The sequence below is a fragment of the Neophocaena asiaeorientalis genome, unplaced genomic scaffold, assembly GCF_003031525.2.
Source record: "Neophocaena asiaeorientalis asiaeorientalis breed wild unplaced genomic scaffold, Neophocaena_asiaeorientalis_V1.1 scaffold348, whole genome shotgun sequence".
NCBI classification, from domain to species: domain Eukaryota; kingdom Metazoa; phylum Chordata; class Mammalia; order Artiodactyla; family Phocoenidae; genus Neophocaena; species Neophocaena asiaeorientalis.
The window spans coordinates 2,867,120-2,886,342 of NW_020172672.1; the positions used below are offsets into that span (position 1 = coordinate 2,867,120).

The window sequence follows — 19,223 nt, forward strand, 5'->3', positions numbered from 1 at the left end:
CTGACCCTTCTTGTCAGAGCCCAGGGAGGGGCAGCTGACGGAGGAGAAAGGTCATGAGTGGAGTGGAGAGGGAGTTTGGAGCTCAGAGATGATCCGCCAGCCACCAGCTCTGCCCCTCGTTGCCCCAGGTGGGCCTGGAGTGAATCATGCCTGGAGAGAGGGCATCTCCCACAGCCAGAAGTGGGTAAAGGTCTGCAGCTTCCTCAGAGTAGGGAGGATGGGATGTGCAGAAGAGGAGGGGTTCTTCATGGAGGCGTGGGGAGGCTGCAACCCCAAACTTGGACTCCTGGCCACAGCCAAGATTCGAGGGCCTTCCAGGGCTCACACAGGCTGGATGGGGGCCACCGGGGGTAACCCTGGGCAGGTTACAGCCAGAGGAGTCTCCTTGGATGTCTGGCCCCATATGAGACCCCAGATTCTCTGCTCATCTTTGGGCGGGGGTGGGGGGGTCGGAGTGTGTGATCCAAATTAATTTGAAGGAAAATAAAGTAATATAAAACTGTTAGCAAGCCAAAGTTTGTGGAGAAAGATCCTTCTGGCTCGACTGACCACCATAAACTGTCATGTGCCGTCAGACCCGCCGACTTCACCCTCAAGGCCCTTTGTTGCTATGAGTGGTCCTCTGGGTGCTTCTGCGTCATCAACAGACTCCTATGGAGGGGCGCCGGGAACTCGGGGGCGTGATAAATCCTTTTCATATAAACTACATAAAAGTCACAGCCACTGTTTACCCAGAGCTACCCTGTGCCGGCCCTCAGCATTCGCCCTGTGACATTCTGGGCCCGACACACTGATTTGTGTGAAGCGGGGGGAGCAGCAGCCTGGTAGAGAACTATTGACTTGACAGTAACTCATTTTATCCTCACAACCCTGCACTATGACCTCTCCTTATTTTTTTTTAATTGCTTTTTTAAAAATTGTGGTGAAATACACATTACATAAAATTTATCATCTTAACCATTTTTTAGTGCACAGCTCAGTGGCATTAAGTACTTTCACGTTGTGCACCCATCACCACCCTCTATCTCTGGAACTCTTTCATCTTGCAAAACTGAAAGTCTACCCACTAAACACTGTCTCCTTGTTCTCCCCGCCACATTCCCTGTCAGCCATCACTGTGCTTTCTGTCTCTGTGAATTTGACTGCTCTAGGTACCTCACATAAGTGGAATCGTACAGTATTTGTCCTTTCACTTAGCATGATGTCCTCAAGGCTCATCCAGGTTGTAGCATGTGTTAGAATTTCCTTCCTTTTTAAATCTGAATAATGTTCCACTGTATGGTTATGCCACATTTTGTTTATCCATGCATCCACCAGTGGACGCTTGGGTCGCTTCCACCTTTTGGCTATTGTGAGTAATGTTGCTATTATTACCCCCTTTAGACAGAAGCGAAAATGGAGGTAGAAGGGGTGAAGTAACTTGCCAGAAGTTCCACAGCTGGTAAGTAGCAGAGCTGAGACTCCAGCCAAGCAGTCAGTTTCAGAGACTGTGCTGTTGACCACAATGAGCCCGTCTTGATAAGTACGGGCAGCCACCAGGAAGGACACCTACTTCTGTTGCCATCTGATCAGCTCGGACCCATTACTGTTTTGCTGGGAAGTGAGTCAGGCTGAAAATTTGGAGAGATGGGGAGGGGTGTTGGGAGTTTGGAAGTGATTACTTTTTTTGTTTCGCCATCAAACCTTGAGTCTTATTTTATCCCTGGAAAGTCTAGGTCAAATCAAGAGGTAGAGAGAATTCTTCAGTGATGAGTCCTCTACAGGAAATTCCCACCATCTCTATTCTCCCACCATCAGTAACCTCAGTTGCCTGATTGGGGTTGAGGATTAGGGCTCACATACTTCTATGTACAAGAAGAGCACCTGCTCTACATTCCTATAAGGTCTTCCATTTGAAACTCCCTAAACAGGCTCATTAATAAATTGGTCCTTGTGGTTTTCCCTGGTGGCGCAGTGGTTGAGAGTCTGCCTGCTGATGCAGGGGACACGGGTTCGTGCCCTGGTCCGGGAAAATCCCACATGCCGCGGAGCGGCTGGGCCCGTGAGCCATGGCCGCTGAGCCTGCACATCCGGGGCCTGTGCTCCGCAATGGGAGAGGCCACAACAGTGAGAGGCCCACGTACCAAAAAAAAAATTTTTTTAATTAAAAATAAATAAATTCGTCCTTGCAAGTTGACCACATGGCAAGGGCATATTATAAAAGATGCATGTAGTCACTGTGGAGAGGGGAAAGAAACCAATCATCCCATTGTTTCACACAGTGCTTAACAAAAATGTCTAAGTCTACAGAATTTAGGGGTGAAACATTTGTGGTTTGAGGCTTTACATAGAAGTCCACCACACTTCTTGATGAGTCAGCTCCTTGTCTGGATAGCCCCTGTGTATCAGATCTTCATAAGAAGACTGACTCTTCAGGTCTGCAGGTCAGACCTGCAGTTTCCCAAATATCAGATTTCTAAAACATAGAATGGCCCATGGTTTTACCACTTCCCTTGGTGTCAGTGCATTTCATTTTGAGTGAAGACAGGAAAAGGCCCCTATGAAATCTCACTGACACCAACAGCAGGAAACGTATCACCCGTGTCCACAGTCCCCTCATTGTTTACCTCATCTTTACATCTTTTAACTGAGGAGACTCGCCTGGTAGGCTTGCTTCCTGCCTTCTTTGCTGGGTTCTGGAAGATGTTGTAAACAGCCTGAAGAGGGAAGGCAGGCTCGTATCTTCCCTGTCTCCACTCAGTATCAGCATGGTAGTTTGCAGAGAGAAAGCAAACTCAGTTCTTCCTGGTTGCAAATTGTCCAGTTGCAAGGGGAGAAAGTAAAAACTGAAGCTTGCTATGTCTTTTCTGAAACTTTCACAAAAAGCCTGGCATCTGAGAGATCTGGTAGCCTGGTCACAGCATAATGAGTTAACGGCGGGGCGGGGGGGTCCCACACCATCTAAATCCTGCAAAGTCTGAGGGCCACCGAACCACACAGGAGACTGGGAACACACAGGACACCTTGCACTGCTGGGCTCTTGTCTCCTGACTCAAAAAATCTCCTTCCCCTTCAGCCCAGGACATCTAGGGCTTGGAGTTAACCTGTTGTGGGAAAATACAAAATAAATATGTGGTCGTCCCCAGTTCCCGACAGAGAGACCCTCGAAACCCTTGGAATTGACTGTCTTATGTGCTAATGAGATGATTCATGGAGGGCGTCAGGGGTGGGGTGGGTTGATGGCTTCAGCATAGGGTCTGGTCACCAGAAAAGTCAACTCTGTGATTAGAGGGTTAGAACTTTCAGCCCAACCCCCGCTCACAACCAACCCCAGAGAGAGGAAACGAGTTGGAGATTGAGCTCAATCACCAGTGGCCAATGATTTAATCGATCGTGCCTGTGTAACGACACCTTCATTAAAAACACTAAATGATGGGGTTTGGAGAGCTTCCGGGTTGGTGAACACCTCAATGTTCTGGGAGGGTGGTGCGCCCAGAGCAGGCATAGACGTTCCGCACAGCCCCCCATCTTGCCCTGTATGTCTCTCCCATTACATTTGGCTGTTCCTGGGTTGTATTCTTTATAATAAGCTGGTAAATGTAAGTAAAGTGCTTTCCTGAGTTCTGTGAATCCATCCAGCGGATTCTCAAAGCTGAGGAGAGAGTCGTGGGACCCCTGAACTTAGAGCTGGTGGGTCAGAAGTACAGGTGGCCCCCGGCACTTGTGACTGGCCTCTGACGTGGGGACCGTCTTGTGGGGCTGAGCCCTCAACCTGCAGGGTCTGTGCTAACTCAAGGCAGTTCGTGTCAGAATGGGATTGAACTGTTGGACACCCAGCTGGTGTCAGAGGATTGCTTGTTGGTGTGGAAAATACCCCGCAGGCACTACCTGTTTTCTCACCAAACACTTCCCTGTTAAACTATAATGTTTCTACTACCTTTTTTTCTCCTCTTGCAGTTCCACTTTTCCTGGAGGCCTGGGTGATTAGCCTAGATTGTTACCTACACCCACTGACAGCCAACCACATTGACACTTGAGGCATGACAGTTCTTTGCCTTGTACCATGTTTAGCAGCATCCCTGATCTCTACCCAGTAGGTGCCAATAGCACCAACCTACTAGTCCCTGGCTTTCCGAACAAAGTGTGATAATTCCCTTGTGCAAAAGCTAGACCTTAAATTAAAAAGTGTGATCGAGTCACGAGGAGAGACCTGGGGCCTGGTCCTGGCTCTGTTCCAAACTCCCTCTGTGATTTTGGGCCGGGATACCTCGCCTCTTGGTGTCCTCAACTGTGAAAGGAGGGTCCGACCAGATCAACCGAAGTTCCGTTCAGCGGCAAAATGTTATGCTGCTGTGCTTGTTTCCCTCCCACGTGGAAATTCAGCCCGTTAAAGGTAGCAAGTCGGGCTTTGACCTGTTTCTTGTTTCCTTAAGGCCTGAATTCCTGTCTGTACGAATGACTTGGCCCCGGCTCTTCCCTTTCACAGGGTGAGGTCTGCAGGTGGAGGGTCTGTGTGGGGCACAGGTGGCTGCTGACAACCTGAGGAGAAGCTACCCTGTGACTCTGGAGTTAACTGCAGTTAAGGAGTCTTGTGGGCCGAGAGAGAGCACCCTCCCCCGAGCCTTCCCTGAGAGCCCAGCCCAGAATGGTGCCTTTGCAGGCAGGGGTGTGTGTGTGTAGAGGGGGGTAATGTGGGAACCCAGAGGGACCGCAGGTGGACACTCAGGCAGGGATCGGAAGCCTGGCCTCGCCGCCTGCACATTCCCTGTAGGGTCGGTAGCCCTCACGGTCCAGCCTGCTCTGGGCTGAGCACGTTGCGGAGCCAGCGGTCACCAGCTGCTCACCCTTCTGGGGTTCTGTCCTTCGGAGAGAGGCGTCTATCCTTTTCAAAGATAGAAAACCTGTGCTCAGCAGGCAAGAATAACATTGCGAGGAAATTCCATTCTCTAAGTAACAACACAGAAAGTAGAAGGAATTAAAGTCCATGGAAACGGTATCTTGTGCTACCTGTAATGAGGGTAATAAGGATGGTAACACTTACTAAGAACTTACTCGGTGCTCAGAACTAGGCTCAGTGCTTTAAATGAAATATTTCATTTAATTCAGGAGATAGTTGTAATTTTTACCCCCATTTTAAAGATTGGGACACTGAGGTTGTAGAGTTGGAACATCTTTCCCAAATGAATAAGTTTTAATGATTTCATCCTCCCAGGCCTGCCAACGCTCCCCCATAGACTCCCCCACCTCTTGGAGGGGAGCCCCTTCCTTCGGCGGCAGGCTCACTGTGGGAGCGTGAAGGTAGCTTTGTTCCCCCGAGTTGGGCCCTCGCATCCCCATTCTTAGCTCCTCCTTTATGTAGAGACTAGGCTAGACCAGGCCCGGATACGCAGATAAATCAGACACATCCCTGCCCTCGAGGAGCTCTCAGGGCTGGTGGGGTTGGGAATACCTGCCATAGAGCTGGGAGTTGAGAAGACTGGGGGGAGGGTGGCCAGGAGAGGGTGATGCTGGATGCAGGTGGGCAGGGCAGGTGACAAGGACGTCCTCCACAGGGAGGAGCACCTGGGACAGCCACTTAAGGTGGTGATGACAAGCCTGCCGAGCCTGGAGGAGACATAGGAAGTTCCCCCAGCCTGCCGGGGTTCGAGTCCTGCCTCTGCTGCTCACCGCCTCTCGGGGGGGCTGCTCAGTAGCCCCTCTGAACTCAGACCCCCCAACTGTACAGTGGGGAGCCTATGGCTTAGGGCTGCGGTTATGAGATGAAGTCAGAGGACAGAGCAGTGCTGGCCCAGAGTAAGCCTTATGCATGTGTTCCTCACGTTGTGAACGCTATTCCCTGGCATGCCCAAGGAGGCCAAGACTGGGCAACAAATATAAATATTTTCTGAATGAATAACTCTGTGAGGCTGGAAAATAGGATAAATATACATGCGTATATGTCACAGGCTTGTGAGCTGCAGGGGTGTATGGGATGGAGTGGAACCCCAATAATAAAAACATGGGTGCGGTTTATGGAGTTTCTACTATATGCCAAGCATTTTACATTTATTACTTCTCCTCTCCTCTCTTTTACACACACCTCCCCAAAGATAAGAAGCTGTAATTATTCTCAACATAAGGATGAGGTACCTCTTCTATTGGTCAGGACGCTGTTTTCTTTGCCTAGACTATAGGGTACTGATAATGAAGATACAAAGTTTACTTGCAAAGACAATTTTCTCCTCCAGGGTTAGACAAAATAAACAAAACCAAAGGAAAAAAATTTTCTTTTGAAGATGCTTATGAGACGGTCAGGCGTGGGCCCTCCAGAGGGCCCAGCTGGACCTGGCTGTGGAGGCTGGTTTGCCTATCTGCGCCCCTGAGTACTTGCTCAGTAAATATGCAGGTAGTGAGTGGGGAGGTGGAAGCTTCGTCAAGGCCAAAGGTATGATGCAGGAAAAAGTGTCTGGTTTCTTGTTTAGAGTGAGTCCAGCCTGAAGTCAAGGCTGGCTCCATCACTTAACAGCTGTGCCATCCTGGACAAGTTGCTTAACATTTCAGAGGTAAACTAAATGGGGATAATGATAACATGCCCTAGAATTCTGAAAAGATTGAAGATAATGTATAAAAAGGATAATGAACATAGGCAAAACCGACTTTCCATCATCGTTAAATTAATGCAGACTTCTGAATTATGAAGTTTATAAACTCATGGGCAAATATTTTAAGTTTGATAATGGACAGCGTTGGCAAGGGTGTGATAAAACAGGCACATTCACATACTGTTGGTAGGAGTATAATTAGTACAAAAGCTGCGGAAGGCATTTTGGCATTAAAAATCAGTTTTTTTAATGCATATACTTTTTTTAAACATCTTTATTGGAGTATAATTGCTTTACAATGGTGTGTTAGTTTCTGCTTTATAACAAAGTGAATCACCTATACAGATACATATATCCCCGTATCTCCTCCCTCTTATGTCTCCCTCCCACCCTCCCTATCCCACCATCAGCTCAGTGATTTTTGGTCACAAAGCACCGAGCTGATCTCCCTGTGGTATACAGCTGCTTCCCACTAGCTACCTATTTTACATTTGGTAGTATATATAAGTCCATGCCACTCTCTCACATCGTCCCAGCTTACCCTTCCCCCGCCCCGTGTCCTCAAGTCCATTCTCTATGTCGACGTCTTTATTCTGTCCTGCCCCTAGGTTCTTCATAACCATTTTTTTTTTTAGATTCCATATATATGTGTTAGCATATGGTATTTGTTTTCCTCTTTCTGACTTACTTCACTCTGTATGACAGACTCTAGGTCCACCCACCTCACTACAAATTACTCAATTTCGTTTCCTTTTATGGCTGAGTAATATTCCGTTGTATATATTTGCCATATCTTCTTTATCCATTCATCTGTCGATGGACACTTAGGTTGCTTCCATGTCCCGGCTATTGTAAATAGAGCTGCGATGAACATTGTGGCACATGACTCTTTGAATTATGGTTTTCTCAGGGTATAGGCCTAGTAGTGGTATTGCTGGGTCATATGGTAGTTCTATGTTTAGTTTTTTAAGGAACTTCCATACTGTTCTCCATAGTGGCTGTACCAATTTACATTCCCACCAACAGTGCAAGAGGGTTCCCTTTTTTCCACACCCTCTCCAGCATTTATTGTTTGTAGATTTGTTGATGATGGCCATTCTGACCGGTGTGAGGTGATAACCTCATTGTAGTTTTGATTTGCATTTTGCTAATGATTACTGATGTTGAGAAACTTTTCATGTGTTTGTTGGCAATCTGTATATGTTCTTTGGAGAAATGTCTTTTTAGGTCTTCTGCCCATTGTTGGATTGGCTTGACACTTTTTTTGATATTGAGCTGCAGGAGCTGCTTGTAAATTTTGGAGATTACTCCTTTGTCAGTTCCTTCATTTGCAAAAATTTTCTCCCATTTTGAGGGTTGTCTTTTGGTCTTGTTTATGGTTTTCTTTGCTGTGCAAAAGCTTTTAAGTTTCATTAGGTCCCATTTGTTTATTTTTGTTTTTATTTCCATTTCTCTAGGAGGTGGGTCAAAAAAGATCCTGCTGTGATTTATGTCATAGAGTGTTCTGCCTGTTTTTTCCTCTAAGAGTTTTATAGTGTCTGGCCTTACATTTAGGTCTTTAATCCATTTTGAGCTTATTTTTGTGTATGGTGTTAGGGAGTGTTCTAATTTCATTCTTTTACATGTAGTTGTCCACTTTTCCCAGCACCACTTACTGAAGAGGCTGTCATTTCTCCATTGTATATTCTTGCCTCCTTTGTCAAAAATAAGGTGACCATATGTGTGTGGGTTTATCTCTGGGCTTCCTATCCTTTTCCATTGATCTATATTTCTATTCTTGTGCTAGTACCATACTGTCTTGATTACTGTAGTAATAGTCTGAAATAGGGGAGCCTGATTCCTCCAGCTCCATTTTCTTTCTAAAGATTGCTTTGGCTATTCATGGTCTTTTGTGTTTCCATACAAATTATGAAATATTTTGTTCTAGTTCTCTGAAAAATGCCATTGGTAGTTTGATAGGTAGTTTGATAGGGATTGCATTGAATCTGTAGATTGCTTTGGGTAGTATAGTCATTTTCACAATGTTGATTCTTCCAATCCAAGAACATGGTATATCTATCCATCTGTCTATCATCTTTAATTTCTTTCATTAGTGTCATAGTTTTCTACATACAGGTCTTTTATCTCCTTTGGGAGGTTTATTCCTAGGTATTTTATTCTTTTTGTCGCAATGGTATTGGGAGTGTTTCCTTAATTTCACTTTCAGATTTTTCATCATTATTGTATAGGAATGCAAGAGGTTTCTGTGCATTAATTTTGTATCCTGCAACTTTACCAAATTCATTGATTAGCTCTAGTAGTTTTCTGGTAGCATCTTTAGGATTCTCTACGTATAGTATCATGTCATCTGCAAAGAGTGACAGCTTTACTTCTTCTTTTCCGATTTAGATTCCTTTTATTTCCTTTTCTTCTCTGATTGCTGTGGCTAAAACTTCCAAAACTATGTTGAATAATAGTGGTGACAGTGGGCAACCTTGTCTTGTTCCTGATCTCAGTGGAAATGCTTTCAGTTTTTACCCATTGAGGATGATGTTGCCTATGGGTTTGTCATATATGGCCCTTATTATGTTGAGATAAGTTCCGTCTGTGACTGCTTTCTGCAGGGTTTTTATCATAAATGGGTTTTGAATTTTGTCAGAAGCTTTCTCTGCATCTATTGAGATGATCATATGGTTTTTATACTTCAATTGTTTATTTGGTGTATCACATTGATTGATTTGCATATTTTGAAGAATCCTTGCATTCCTGGGATAAACTCCACTTGATCATGGTGTATGATCCTTTTAATGTGCTGTTGGATTCTGTTTGGTAGTATTTTGTTGAGGATTTTTTCGTTTTGGGGGGGTATGCGGGCCTCTCACTGTTGTGGCCTCTCCCGCTGTGGAGCTCAGGCTCCGGACATGCAGGCCCAGCGGCCATGTCCCACGGGCCCAGCCGCTCCAGGGCATGTGCGATCCTTCTGGACTGGGGCACGAACCCGTGTCCCCTGCATCGGCAGGCGGCCTCCCAACCACTGTGCCACCAGGGAAGCCCTGCTGAGGATTTTTGTATCTATGTTCATCAGAGATGTTGGCCTGTAGTTTTCTTTTCTTGTGACATCTTTGTCTGGTTTTGGTATCATGGTGATTGTGGCATTGTAGAATGAGTTTGGGAGTGTTCCTCCCTCTGCTATATTTTGGAAGAGTTTGAGAAGGATAGGTGTTAGCTCTTCTCTAAATGTTTGATAGAATTTGCCTGTGAAGCCATCTGGTCCTGCGCTTTTGAACTTGTGATTGATCTGTTTGTATTTTCAATTTCGTCCTGGTTCAGTCTTGGAAAATTGTGCTTTTCTAAGAATTTGTCCATTTCTTCCAGGTTGTACTTTTATTGGCATAACAGGTCTTGTTTTGTATGCATTCAGCCAGTCTATGTCTTTTGGTTGGAGCATTTAATCCATTTACATTTAAGGTAATTATCAATATGTATGTTCCTATTACCATTTTCTTAATTGTTTTGGGTTTGTTATTGTTGGTCTTTTACTTCTCTTGTGTTTCTTGCCTAGAGAAGTTCCTTTAGCATTTGTTGTAAAGCTGGTTTGGTGGTACTGAATTCTCTTAGCTTTTGCTTGTCTGTAAAGGTTTTATTTTCTCTGTCGAATCTGCATGAGATCCTTGCTGGGTAGAATAATCTTGGTTGTAGGTTTTTTCTTTTCATCACTTTAATATGTCCTGCCACTCCCTTCTGGCTTGCAGAGTTTATGCTGAAAGATCAGCTGTTAACCTTATGGGGATTCCCTTATATGTTATTTGTCTTTTTCCCTTGCTGCTTTTAATATTTTTTCTTTGTATTTAATTTTTGACAGTTTGATTAATATGTGTCTTGGCATGTTTCTCCTTGGATTTTTCCTGTATGGGACTCTCTGTGCTTCCTGGACTTGATTGACTCTTTCCTTTCTCATAGCAGGGATGTTTTCAGCTATAGCCTCTTCAAATATTTTCTTAGTCCCTTTTTCTCTTCTTCTTCTGGGATCCTTATAATTTGAATGTTGGTGTGTTTAATGTTGTCCCAGATGTCTCTGAGACTGTCCTCAATTCTTTTCATTCTTTTTTCTTTCTTCTGCTCTGCAGTAGTTATTTCCACTATTTTATCTTCCAGGTCACTTATCCGTTCTTCTGCCTCTGTTATTCTGCTATTGATTCCCTCTAGGGAATTTTTAATTTCATTTATTGTGTTGTTCATCATTTGTTTACTCTTCAGTTCTTCTAGGTCCTTGTTAAACGTTTCTTGTATTTTCTCCATTCTATTTCCAAGATTTTGAATCATCTTTACTATCATTACTCCGAATTTTTTTTCAGGTAGGCTGCCTGTTTCCTCTTCATTTGTTTGGTCTGGTGCCTTTGTTCTTTGCTCCTTCATCTTCTGTGTGTTTCTCTGTCTTCTCATTTTGCTTAACTTACTGTGTTTGGGGGGCCTCCTTTTCACAGGCTGCAGGTTTGTAGTTCCCGTTGTTTTTGGTGTCTGCCCCCAGTGGGTGAGGGTGGTTTAGTGGGTTGTGTAGGCTTCCTGGTGGAGGGGACTAGTGCCTGTGTTCTGTTGGATGAGGCTGGATCTTGTCTTTCTGGTGGGCAGGTCCACATCTGGTGGTGTGTTTTGGGGTGTCTGTGGACTTATTATGATTTTAGGCAGCCTCTCTGCTAATGGGAAGGGTTGTGTTTCTGTCTTGCTAGTTGTTTGGCATGGGGTGTCCAGCAATGTAGCTTGCTGGTCCTTGGAGCTGGGTCTTACCATTGAGATGGAGATCTCTGGGAGAGCTTTCGCCGTTTGATATTACGTGGAGCTGGGAGGTCTCTGGTGGACTAATCTCCTGAACTCGGCTCTCCCACCTCAGAGGCACAGGCCTGACACCCAGCCGGAGCACCAAGACCCTGTCAGCCACACAGCTCAGAAGAAAAGGGAGAAAAATGAAAGAAGGAAGGAAAAAAAATAAAATAAAGTTACTGAAATAATAAATGTTAAAAAAATTTTTTAATTAAAAAGTAATAAAAAAAAGAAAGAAGAGAACAATGAAACCAAAAAACAAATCCATCAATGATAACAAGTGCTAAAAACTACACACACACACAAAAAAGACAGAGAGAACCCTGGGACAAATGGTAAAAGCAAAACTATACAGACAAAATCACACCCAAAAGTATACACATACACACTCACAAAAAGAGAAAAAGGAAAACATATATATATATATATATCGTTGCTCCCAAAGTCCACCTCCTCAATTTGGGATGATTCGCTGTCTATTCATGTATTCCACCGATGCAGGTACATCAAGTTGATTGTGGAGATTTAATCCGCTGCTTCTGAGGCTGCTGGGAGAGATTTCCCTTTCTCTTCTTTGTTCGCACAGCTCCCGGGGTTCAGCTTTGGATTTGGCCCCGCCTCTGCGTATAGGTCGCCTGAGGGCGTCTGTTCTTCGCTCAGACAGGTCGGGGTTAAAGGAGCAGCTTCTTCGGGGGCTCTGGCTCACTCAGGCTGGGGGGAGGGAGGGGCACGGTGTGCGGGGCGAGCCTGCGGCAGCAGAGGCCTGCGTGACGTTGCACCAGCCTGAGGCGCGCCGTGCGTTCTCTCGGGGAAATTGTCCCTGCAACACGGGACCCTGGCAGTGGCGGGCTGCACAGTCTCCCGGGAGGGGAGGTGTGGATAGTGACCTGTGCTCGTACACAGGCTTCTTGGTGGCGGCAGCCGCAGCCTTAGTGTCCCATGCCCATCTCTGGGGTCCACGCTGATCGCCGCGGCTCGCGCCCGTCTCTGGAGCTCAAGCTCGTTTAGGCGGTGCTCTTAATCCCCTCTCTTCGCTCACCAGGAAACAAGGGTCTCTTGCCTCTTAGGCAGTTCCAGACTTATCCCCAGACTCCTTCCCGGCTAGCTGTGGCACACTAGCCCCCTTCAGGCTGTGTTCACGCAGCCACCCCCAGTCCTCTCCCTGCTATCCGACCTCCGAAGCCAGAGCCTCAGCTCCCAGCCCCCGCCCGCCCCAGTGGGTGAGCAGACAAGCCTCTCGGGGTGGTGAGTGCTGGTCGGCACCGATCCTCTGTACAGGAATCTCTCCGCTTTGCCCTCCGCACCCCTGTTGCTGCGCTCTCCTCCGTGGCTCTGAAGCTTCCCCCCGCCCCCCAGGTACGTGGGGAGTTTCTTGCCTTTTGGGAGGTCTGAGGTCTTCTGCCAGCGTTCAGTAGGTGTTCTGTAGGAGTTGTTCCACATGTAGATGTATTTCTGATGTATTTGTGGGAGGAAGGTGATCTCCACATCTTACTCTTCCGCCATCTTGAAGGTCTCCTCAATGCATATACTTTTTGATGTAGCAGTTCCACTGCTCTGAATTAATCTTATGAATATATTAATTTTAATTAGGATATTGGGTTGATTGCTATAATACCCAAAATAACAGTGGCTTAAACATAACAGAGACATATTTCTTTCTGGAACATGACAGCTCAGCTTAATCAATCTAGGGCTGAGATGGTGTGTGTGTGTGTGGGGGGCGGGGTGGTGTCATGATTCCATGGCATTGAGGGCCTAGGTTCCATATTTTTTGCCCTACTATCTTAGAGTGCTGCCCTCATCTGCATGGGCAGAAGGCAGCTTCCCCACCACATGGAGAAAGGGATGGGGGGCACATCCTTTCCCTTTAAGGCCACAATCCCAGAGTCACACTCATCACTTCTGCTATATCCCATTGGGTAGAAATTAATCCTATATCCATACCTAACTGCAGGGACACTGGGAAATGTAGTCTTTATTCTGGGCAGCCATGTGCCCTCAAAAGCCCAGAGGCTACATGACTAAAGAAAGCAGAGGGGGTTGGTTAACAGAGACCACTGCACGATCTCCAATACAACACTTATATACATAGGCATAGATGTAGGCATAAGGGTGTTCGTTGCAGCATTTTTTATAATTGGAAAAACCCTAGAAACAATCTAAATGACATCTACAAGTCTGAGACTGATTAAATAGAGAATGATACGTTTATTCGGTGGAATATTACACAGCAGTTAAAAATGAAAGCAGCAGTTGTTTATCTGCTAATGAGGAAAGAGATCCCGATATATGCAGTGAGAAAAGGGAGTTGCAAAACTATTAAGTAAAAAATTGCGAAAATACATATATGTGAATGAGGTGCTGACAATTAATGGAAGTATAGACTTCAGAGCAAAATGAAATGGGCAGTCGGGAAATTTTACACCATTTCTCATCCTTCTGATTAAAGTTCTACCATGTGCATCCACTGCTTTTTTAAAGATAAAATGTTGTTTTTAAAGGCAGCATATTTATAAGTAGTGACTTGGGAAGCTTTCAAAAACATATTAATTAAAAAGCAACTTAGAAAAAAAGGTAGAATGTGAACCCATTTATGTGTTTTAAAAAAAGTGTGAATGTGTGTCTGTGTGTAAACTCAGAGTAGTTTCTGGTTCCTAGTAAGGGCTTACACACACTGTCTCATGTATCTGTGAACAGGCCTGAAAGCGCACACACCAAACTGTCAACCGTGGGAGAAACACCATCTCTAAGGAGGAACAGGAAATTCTCCAGGAGAGGAGGATGGGACATGTCAAGGGTTATTTACCTTTTGTACCACACACATTTGCACTGTTTGGATTTTTACAAGCTTGTATTCATGTATTTGTCTTAAATTTTAATGAGAAAACCCTGCGATGTATTTAAAGTTCATGATGCCTAACACATACTTGGGACTCAGTGCATAGATACAGTCCAGGTTTTCGTAGCTGCCCTGTTCCCAACCGTTAGGAGCCTTATATCCCTTAGAGAGTTAGATAAGGTTGATTCACACCTGCATTCCAGGGAGCTTCCAGAAGCCCAGTGTTCTTCAGGCCCTTCTGAGGCTCCCTAGGGATTGTCTGAGTGTCTCTTGTCACCTCAGCACTGAATTGCAGGACCCAGCCTGCAACTAGGACCCACCCCCATCTAGCCCATCCACTCTCCTCCAGGCTACTTTTTCTCCACACCCCACTGTCCTTTCCCAGGGCTCGGTGAGCACAGGGACTGTCAGTATCTTTACAGAGCTGTGCGCCATCCCATAATCTCATTTCAGAGCATCCTCACTATGCCAAACGGGAGCCTGGTGCCCACTGCAGTCACTCCCCGTTCCCACCCCCAGCCCTGGCACCACTAATTTCCCTTCTCTGTGTCTCTGTCTCTCCCTGTCTCTCTCTGTCTCTCTCTTCCTCCTTCCCTAAATGTCCACAGCAGTCTGGGTTCAGGCACTTTTCTCACCCAGATTTCCCAGTTCCCCCTGACAGGGCTCAGCAACGGATGTTTTCTCCTGTCAGGACAAGGAGTGATTGAAAAATGCCTGGAGTTTCGATTTCTAAAATGATTTAGAAGTGCTTGGCGCATAGTAGGCATGTGACACATATTTCAGAAGTAAAACAAAAGAGCTGCCATTGAAGTGTATTTGCATTTTGTGAGAGGAGGGAGCAGTGAGCTCAAAGGGACGAGCCCTTGAATGGGGGTATTTCAGACCCGGTGGCCCTCACAAACACCCACCCAGTGCGGTGCAGCTGGCGAGCTCCTTGCACACTGGGACGTGGTGGCTTCCAGAACCAGGTGCCTCCTGTCTACAAATCGTCAGAACTAGAAATGTTCCACCGAGCTTCCAGTCGCTGACTCTGGGCTTAGGGGGATAGAAGGAGCTTCTGCCTTGTCTGTGACTCCTGCTGTCATCAGACTCTCTCTTACTCAATAGTTGCCCTGTTCCCCAGTATTTCCACAACTGAGTTCCTGTCCTACTTCCTCAGCCTCCCGGGCCCTCTGCTGTGAATGTTTATTGCTCTGATTGCCAGGCATCTCCTTCAGACCTTTTTCAGAAGCCAGAAACCTCCTTCCTTTGGGGAGCACTTACCTCCCCGTGACAGTAATTAAGTAATTGCCTTTCTGCTTCACACTCACCCTTTCCTATGATGCTTTGGGACTCCGCACCTTCCCTGCTCGGCTCTGCAGAGAAGAGTCCTTAAAGGGATTCTGAGAAGCGGGAGGAGGGTGAAGGGTTAAAACCTGCCTATGGTTTTCTGTCTACTTGCTTTTCCCCCCCAGCTTTATTGAGACATAACTGATGTATAACGTTCTGTAAGTTTAAGGTGTACAATGTGTTGATTTAATACACTCCTATCTTGCAAAATAATTACTACCATAGTGTTGGCTAGCAATGGGATCATCCTTGCTTATTTTTCTTAAAGATTTTTATAGAGGTATAATTTACAGGCCATAAAATTCACCTGTTTAAAGTGTGCCATTCAATAATTGCTACTATTATTGACAATTGTGCAACCATATCACAGTCTTATCTTACAGCATTTCCATCAGTTTGTAAAGAAACCCGAGCCTGTGAGCAATCACTCTCCACCCGCAGCAACCACTAGTCTCCTTTCTGTCTCTATGGATTTATCTTTTCTGGACATTCATGAAAATAGAAGCACATAACCTGTGTCCTCTTGTGTCTGGCGTCTTTCACTTAGCGTAATATTTTTGACGTTGCTCCATGTCATCAGCAGGCATCAGGACTTTGGTCCTTTGTGCTGTCGAATAGTACGCGCTCCATTGGGTGGATAGACCACATTTGTTCACCCATCAGCAGCAACGCAGTCCTGCACAGCAGCTGAATCCAGTTAGCAGTTTTTCCAACCCAAGTTAAACCAGTTTTATTGCATCCCCCTCAGAGATACCAACCAGCTGGCGCCCCCTCTTCAGAAGTCTGGTTCCCACCTCCCAGGGTCCCCATCTTTCAATTTAAATAATTCCAACATCTTCCCTTTCTTCCCCAGTCCTAGGATTAGTAGCTGTTTCAGGCAGTTGCTAACTCTGTGATCCATTAGAATTCTCTTTTTACCTTTCCAGGTCCTCAGTTAACAACTTGACACATAATTAGAAACTCTGTCTAGAAGTTCCTCTCTGTTCCAGGAACTGTCGGTTCCTGACCTGTCTAGAGGTGAGCACGGCAGCCCAGGTGGACTAACTAGAGTCCTTCCCCATGCTTTCATTTAACTGAAGCTTGGTCAGAGGAGAGAAGTGAGTGGTCCCCTCTGTTGGTGACGTGGGGTGATGGTGGGCCTGGGAGCTGTCTGAGTCTGGACAAAGCAGGTCTGAAAGGACACAGCTGGCAACTGGGGGTGGGGTGCAGATCCGAGAAACCCACAGAAAATGCCTCCTCTCAGCCCTGGAATCCCGGTTCCAAAGGGTAATCCGTGGAGCAGCCCTGATTCTGCTTCTCAAGTCTGACTGTGTGAGCTAACCTCCTTCCCTTGTGCCCCTAACCTAGGTGAGTTGGGTTTCTATCACTTGCAACCCCAAGGATGCAAAATAACCCACTGGGTATTGGGTTTCTGGGTTTGTTCCTCCATGTCCTGGATTTCTCCAATGCCATCAACTGCCCCCTGGAATCTTCACTGATCTTTCTGGTCTATGGCTGGATAGCACCCCTTGGGGGCAAGAATTGAATCAAAGCTGTGTGGTCTTAGCCCCAGAGTGACCCATGTCACCTGGTAGGTGTAGACGGTCTCACCTCATGGCAGGTAGCTGGCACAAGGATGGTGGCTGGCATGAGATATCTCATTGTTGGCTGGTCCACGGAATCAATTAGAGCACAAGATTCAGAGCTTCCGGCCAGGCTCCAACTTTAATCAAAGAGGCAGCGTGCAGCCCCACGGGGGGAGCTGGTGCCAGCACGCACTGAAAGCTCTGTCGACGTTCACACCTTAGCTCTGATTGGCTGTGTGCAAATCAGCCAGCCATCATCTGTTGTTCCTGGCTCTGATTAGTGCACCGGCAGGCACTGCTACCCCACGCCCCATCCATTGAGCTATAGGTTTTTACAGCGATGCATATTGAGCAACCCTATTGTGCTGAGATAAGGTGTGACAGTCCTTTCCAGGAGGCCGGCAGCTCCCTGGAGTTGTTGATGAGGTGCTGTGGCCACAGCTGGGCATAGAGTCATAAGTCTTTTTTTAAAAAATTATTTATTAACTTATTTTTGGCTGCTTTGGGTCTTTGTTGCTGCGAGCTGGCTTTCTCCAGTTGCAGCGAGCAGGGGCTACTCTTTGTTGCGGTGCACGGGCTTCTCATTGCGGTGGCTTCTCTTGTTGCGGAGCACGGGCTCTAGGCGCGCGGGCCTCAGTAGATGTGGCTCGCGGGCCCTAGAGCGCAGGCTGAGTAGTTATGGCGCATGGGCTTAGTCGCTCCGCATCACGTGGGATCTTCCCGGACCGAGGGCTCGAGCTCATGTCCCCTGCATTGGCAGGCAGATTCTTAACCACTGCACCACCAGGGAAGTCCGAGTCATAAGTCTTGTATTCATACACTCTCCAGTGTGTTTCTTCCTCTGCTTTCTGTCCTCTCTGGTACCTGATCATAACTGAGTTGCCATCTGTAGAGAACTTACCATCTACCAGGCACTGTGCCAAGCACTTTTCACGCTTTATCATAATTCTCACAACACTATGAGGCAGACAATAGTTTTTAACTAAATTTTTAGTTTTAGAAGAGTTTTAGATTTATAGAAAAGTGGTGATTGTTCAGAGTTCCCATATAACCCATTCCCAGTTTCCCCTATTATTAACATTTTACATTAGTATGGCACATTTGTCATGGCTAATGATTCAACATTGATACATTATTATTCACTAAAGTCTGTACTTGACTCAAATTTCATTTTTATAGAAGGTCCTTTTTCGGTTCAAGGATCTCATCTAGGATATTACATTACTTTTTGCTTCCTCTTGGCCGTGACAGTTTCTCAGACTTGCTTTGTTTTTGATGACCTTGACAATTTTGAAGAGGAGGCATTTTGCAGAATAGCCCTCAGTTGTAATTTGATGTTTTTCTTGTCATTAGATCAGACTTCACGTGTTCTGGGAAGAAGGCCACAGAGGCAACGTGCCATTTTCATCACATCCTATCAAGAGCACATGCTGATAACATGAGGTATCACTGTTGATGTTAATCTTGGTCACCTGGCTTGAGAGAGGCTTTGTCGGTTTCTCTGCTCTAGGCTTACTCTTTTTCCCTTTGCATACTGTCCTCTTTGGAAGGAAGTCACCGGGCACAACTCATGCCTCCTTGAAGGCAGAGCATCTATATAAATTATCTGGAATTCTTCTGCATGGAAGATTTGTCTCTTCCCACCCATTTATTTATGTTTCTAATCATTTCTTTTTTTTTTTTTTTTTGGTGTTACTTTGCAGTCTGTTTTTAAAAAGTTATTGAAGTACAGTTGATTTACAATGTTGTATTCATTTCTGGTATACAGCAAAGTGATTCAGATACACACATTCTTTTTCAGATTCTTTTCCATTATGGTTTACCACAGATATTGAATAGAGTTCCCTGTGCTATACAGTAAGACCTTGTTGTATAATAGTTTGCATCTGCTAGTCACAAACTCCCAATCCATCTCCCCCCCACCCCCGCCACCCCCGCTTGGCAACCACAAGTCTGTTCTCTGATCATTTCTTTGTATCAGTATGGGCTCATGGAAATTTATTTTGTACCTTGGGTTATAATATAACACTATTTATCTCATTGTCAAGTTGTCCCAACTTTGGTCATTGAGAGTTCTTTCAGTTCCCTGCTGTGTCCCTTTCACGGAACTTCCCATCCCCACCCTGCCCCATC

The 19,223-nt window shown here is 45.8% G+C and overlaps 1 protein-coding gene across 7 annotated transcripts in view; it reads left to right on the forward strand.

Moving 5' to 3' along the window:
* PCNX1 (pecanex 1) overlaps positions 1-19,223 on the forward strand; it is a 247,314-nt gene that overhangs the window by 179,131 nt on the left and 48,960 nt on the right. For 2 of the 7 annotated variants that reach the window (XM_024739620.1, XM_024739611.1), the window contains one exon: positions 18,444-18,774. Coding sequence is in view for 3 of the 7 variants with exons in the window: in XM_024739611.1 (XP_024595379.1) it covers positions 18,444-18,532 (89 nt within the window). In the remaining 4 variants the exon portion in view is untranslated. Of the gene's footprint in view, positions 1-1,383; positions 1,442-16,451; positions 16,543-18,443; positions 18,776-19,223 lie in introns of those variants that run through there. The other 5 variants (XM_024739614.1, XM_024739619.1, XM_024739610.1 and 2 more) reach the window with 5 other exon arrangements.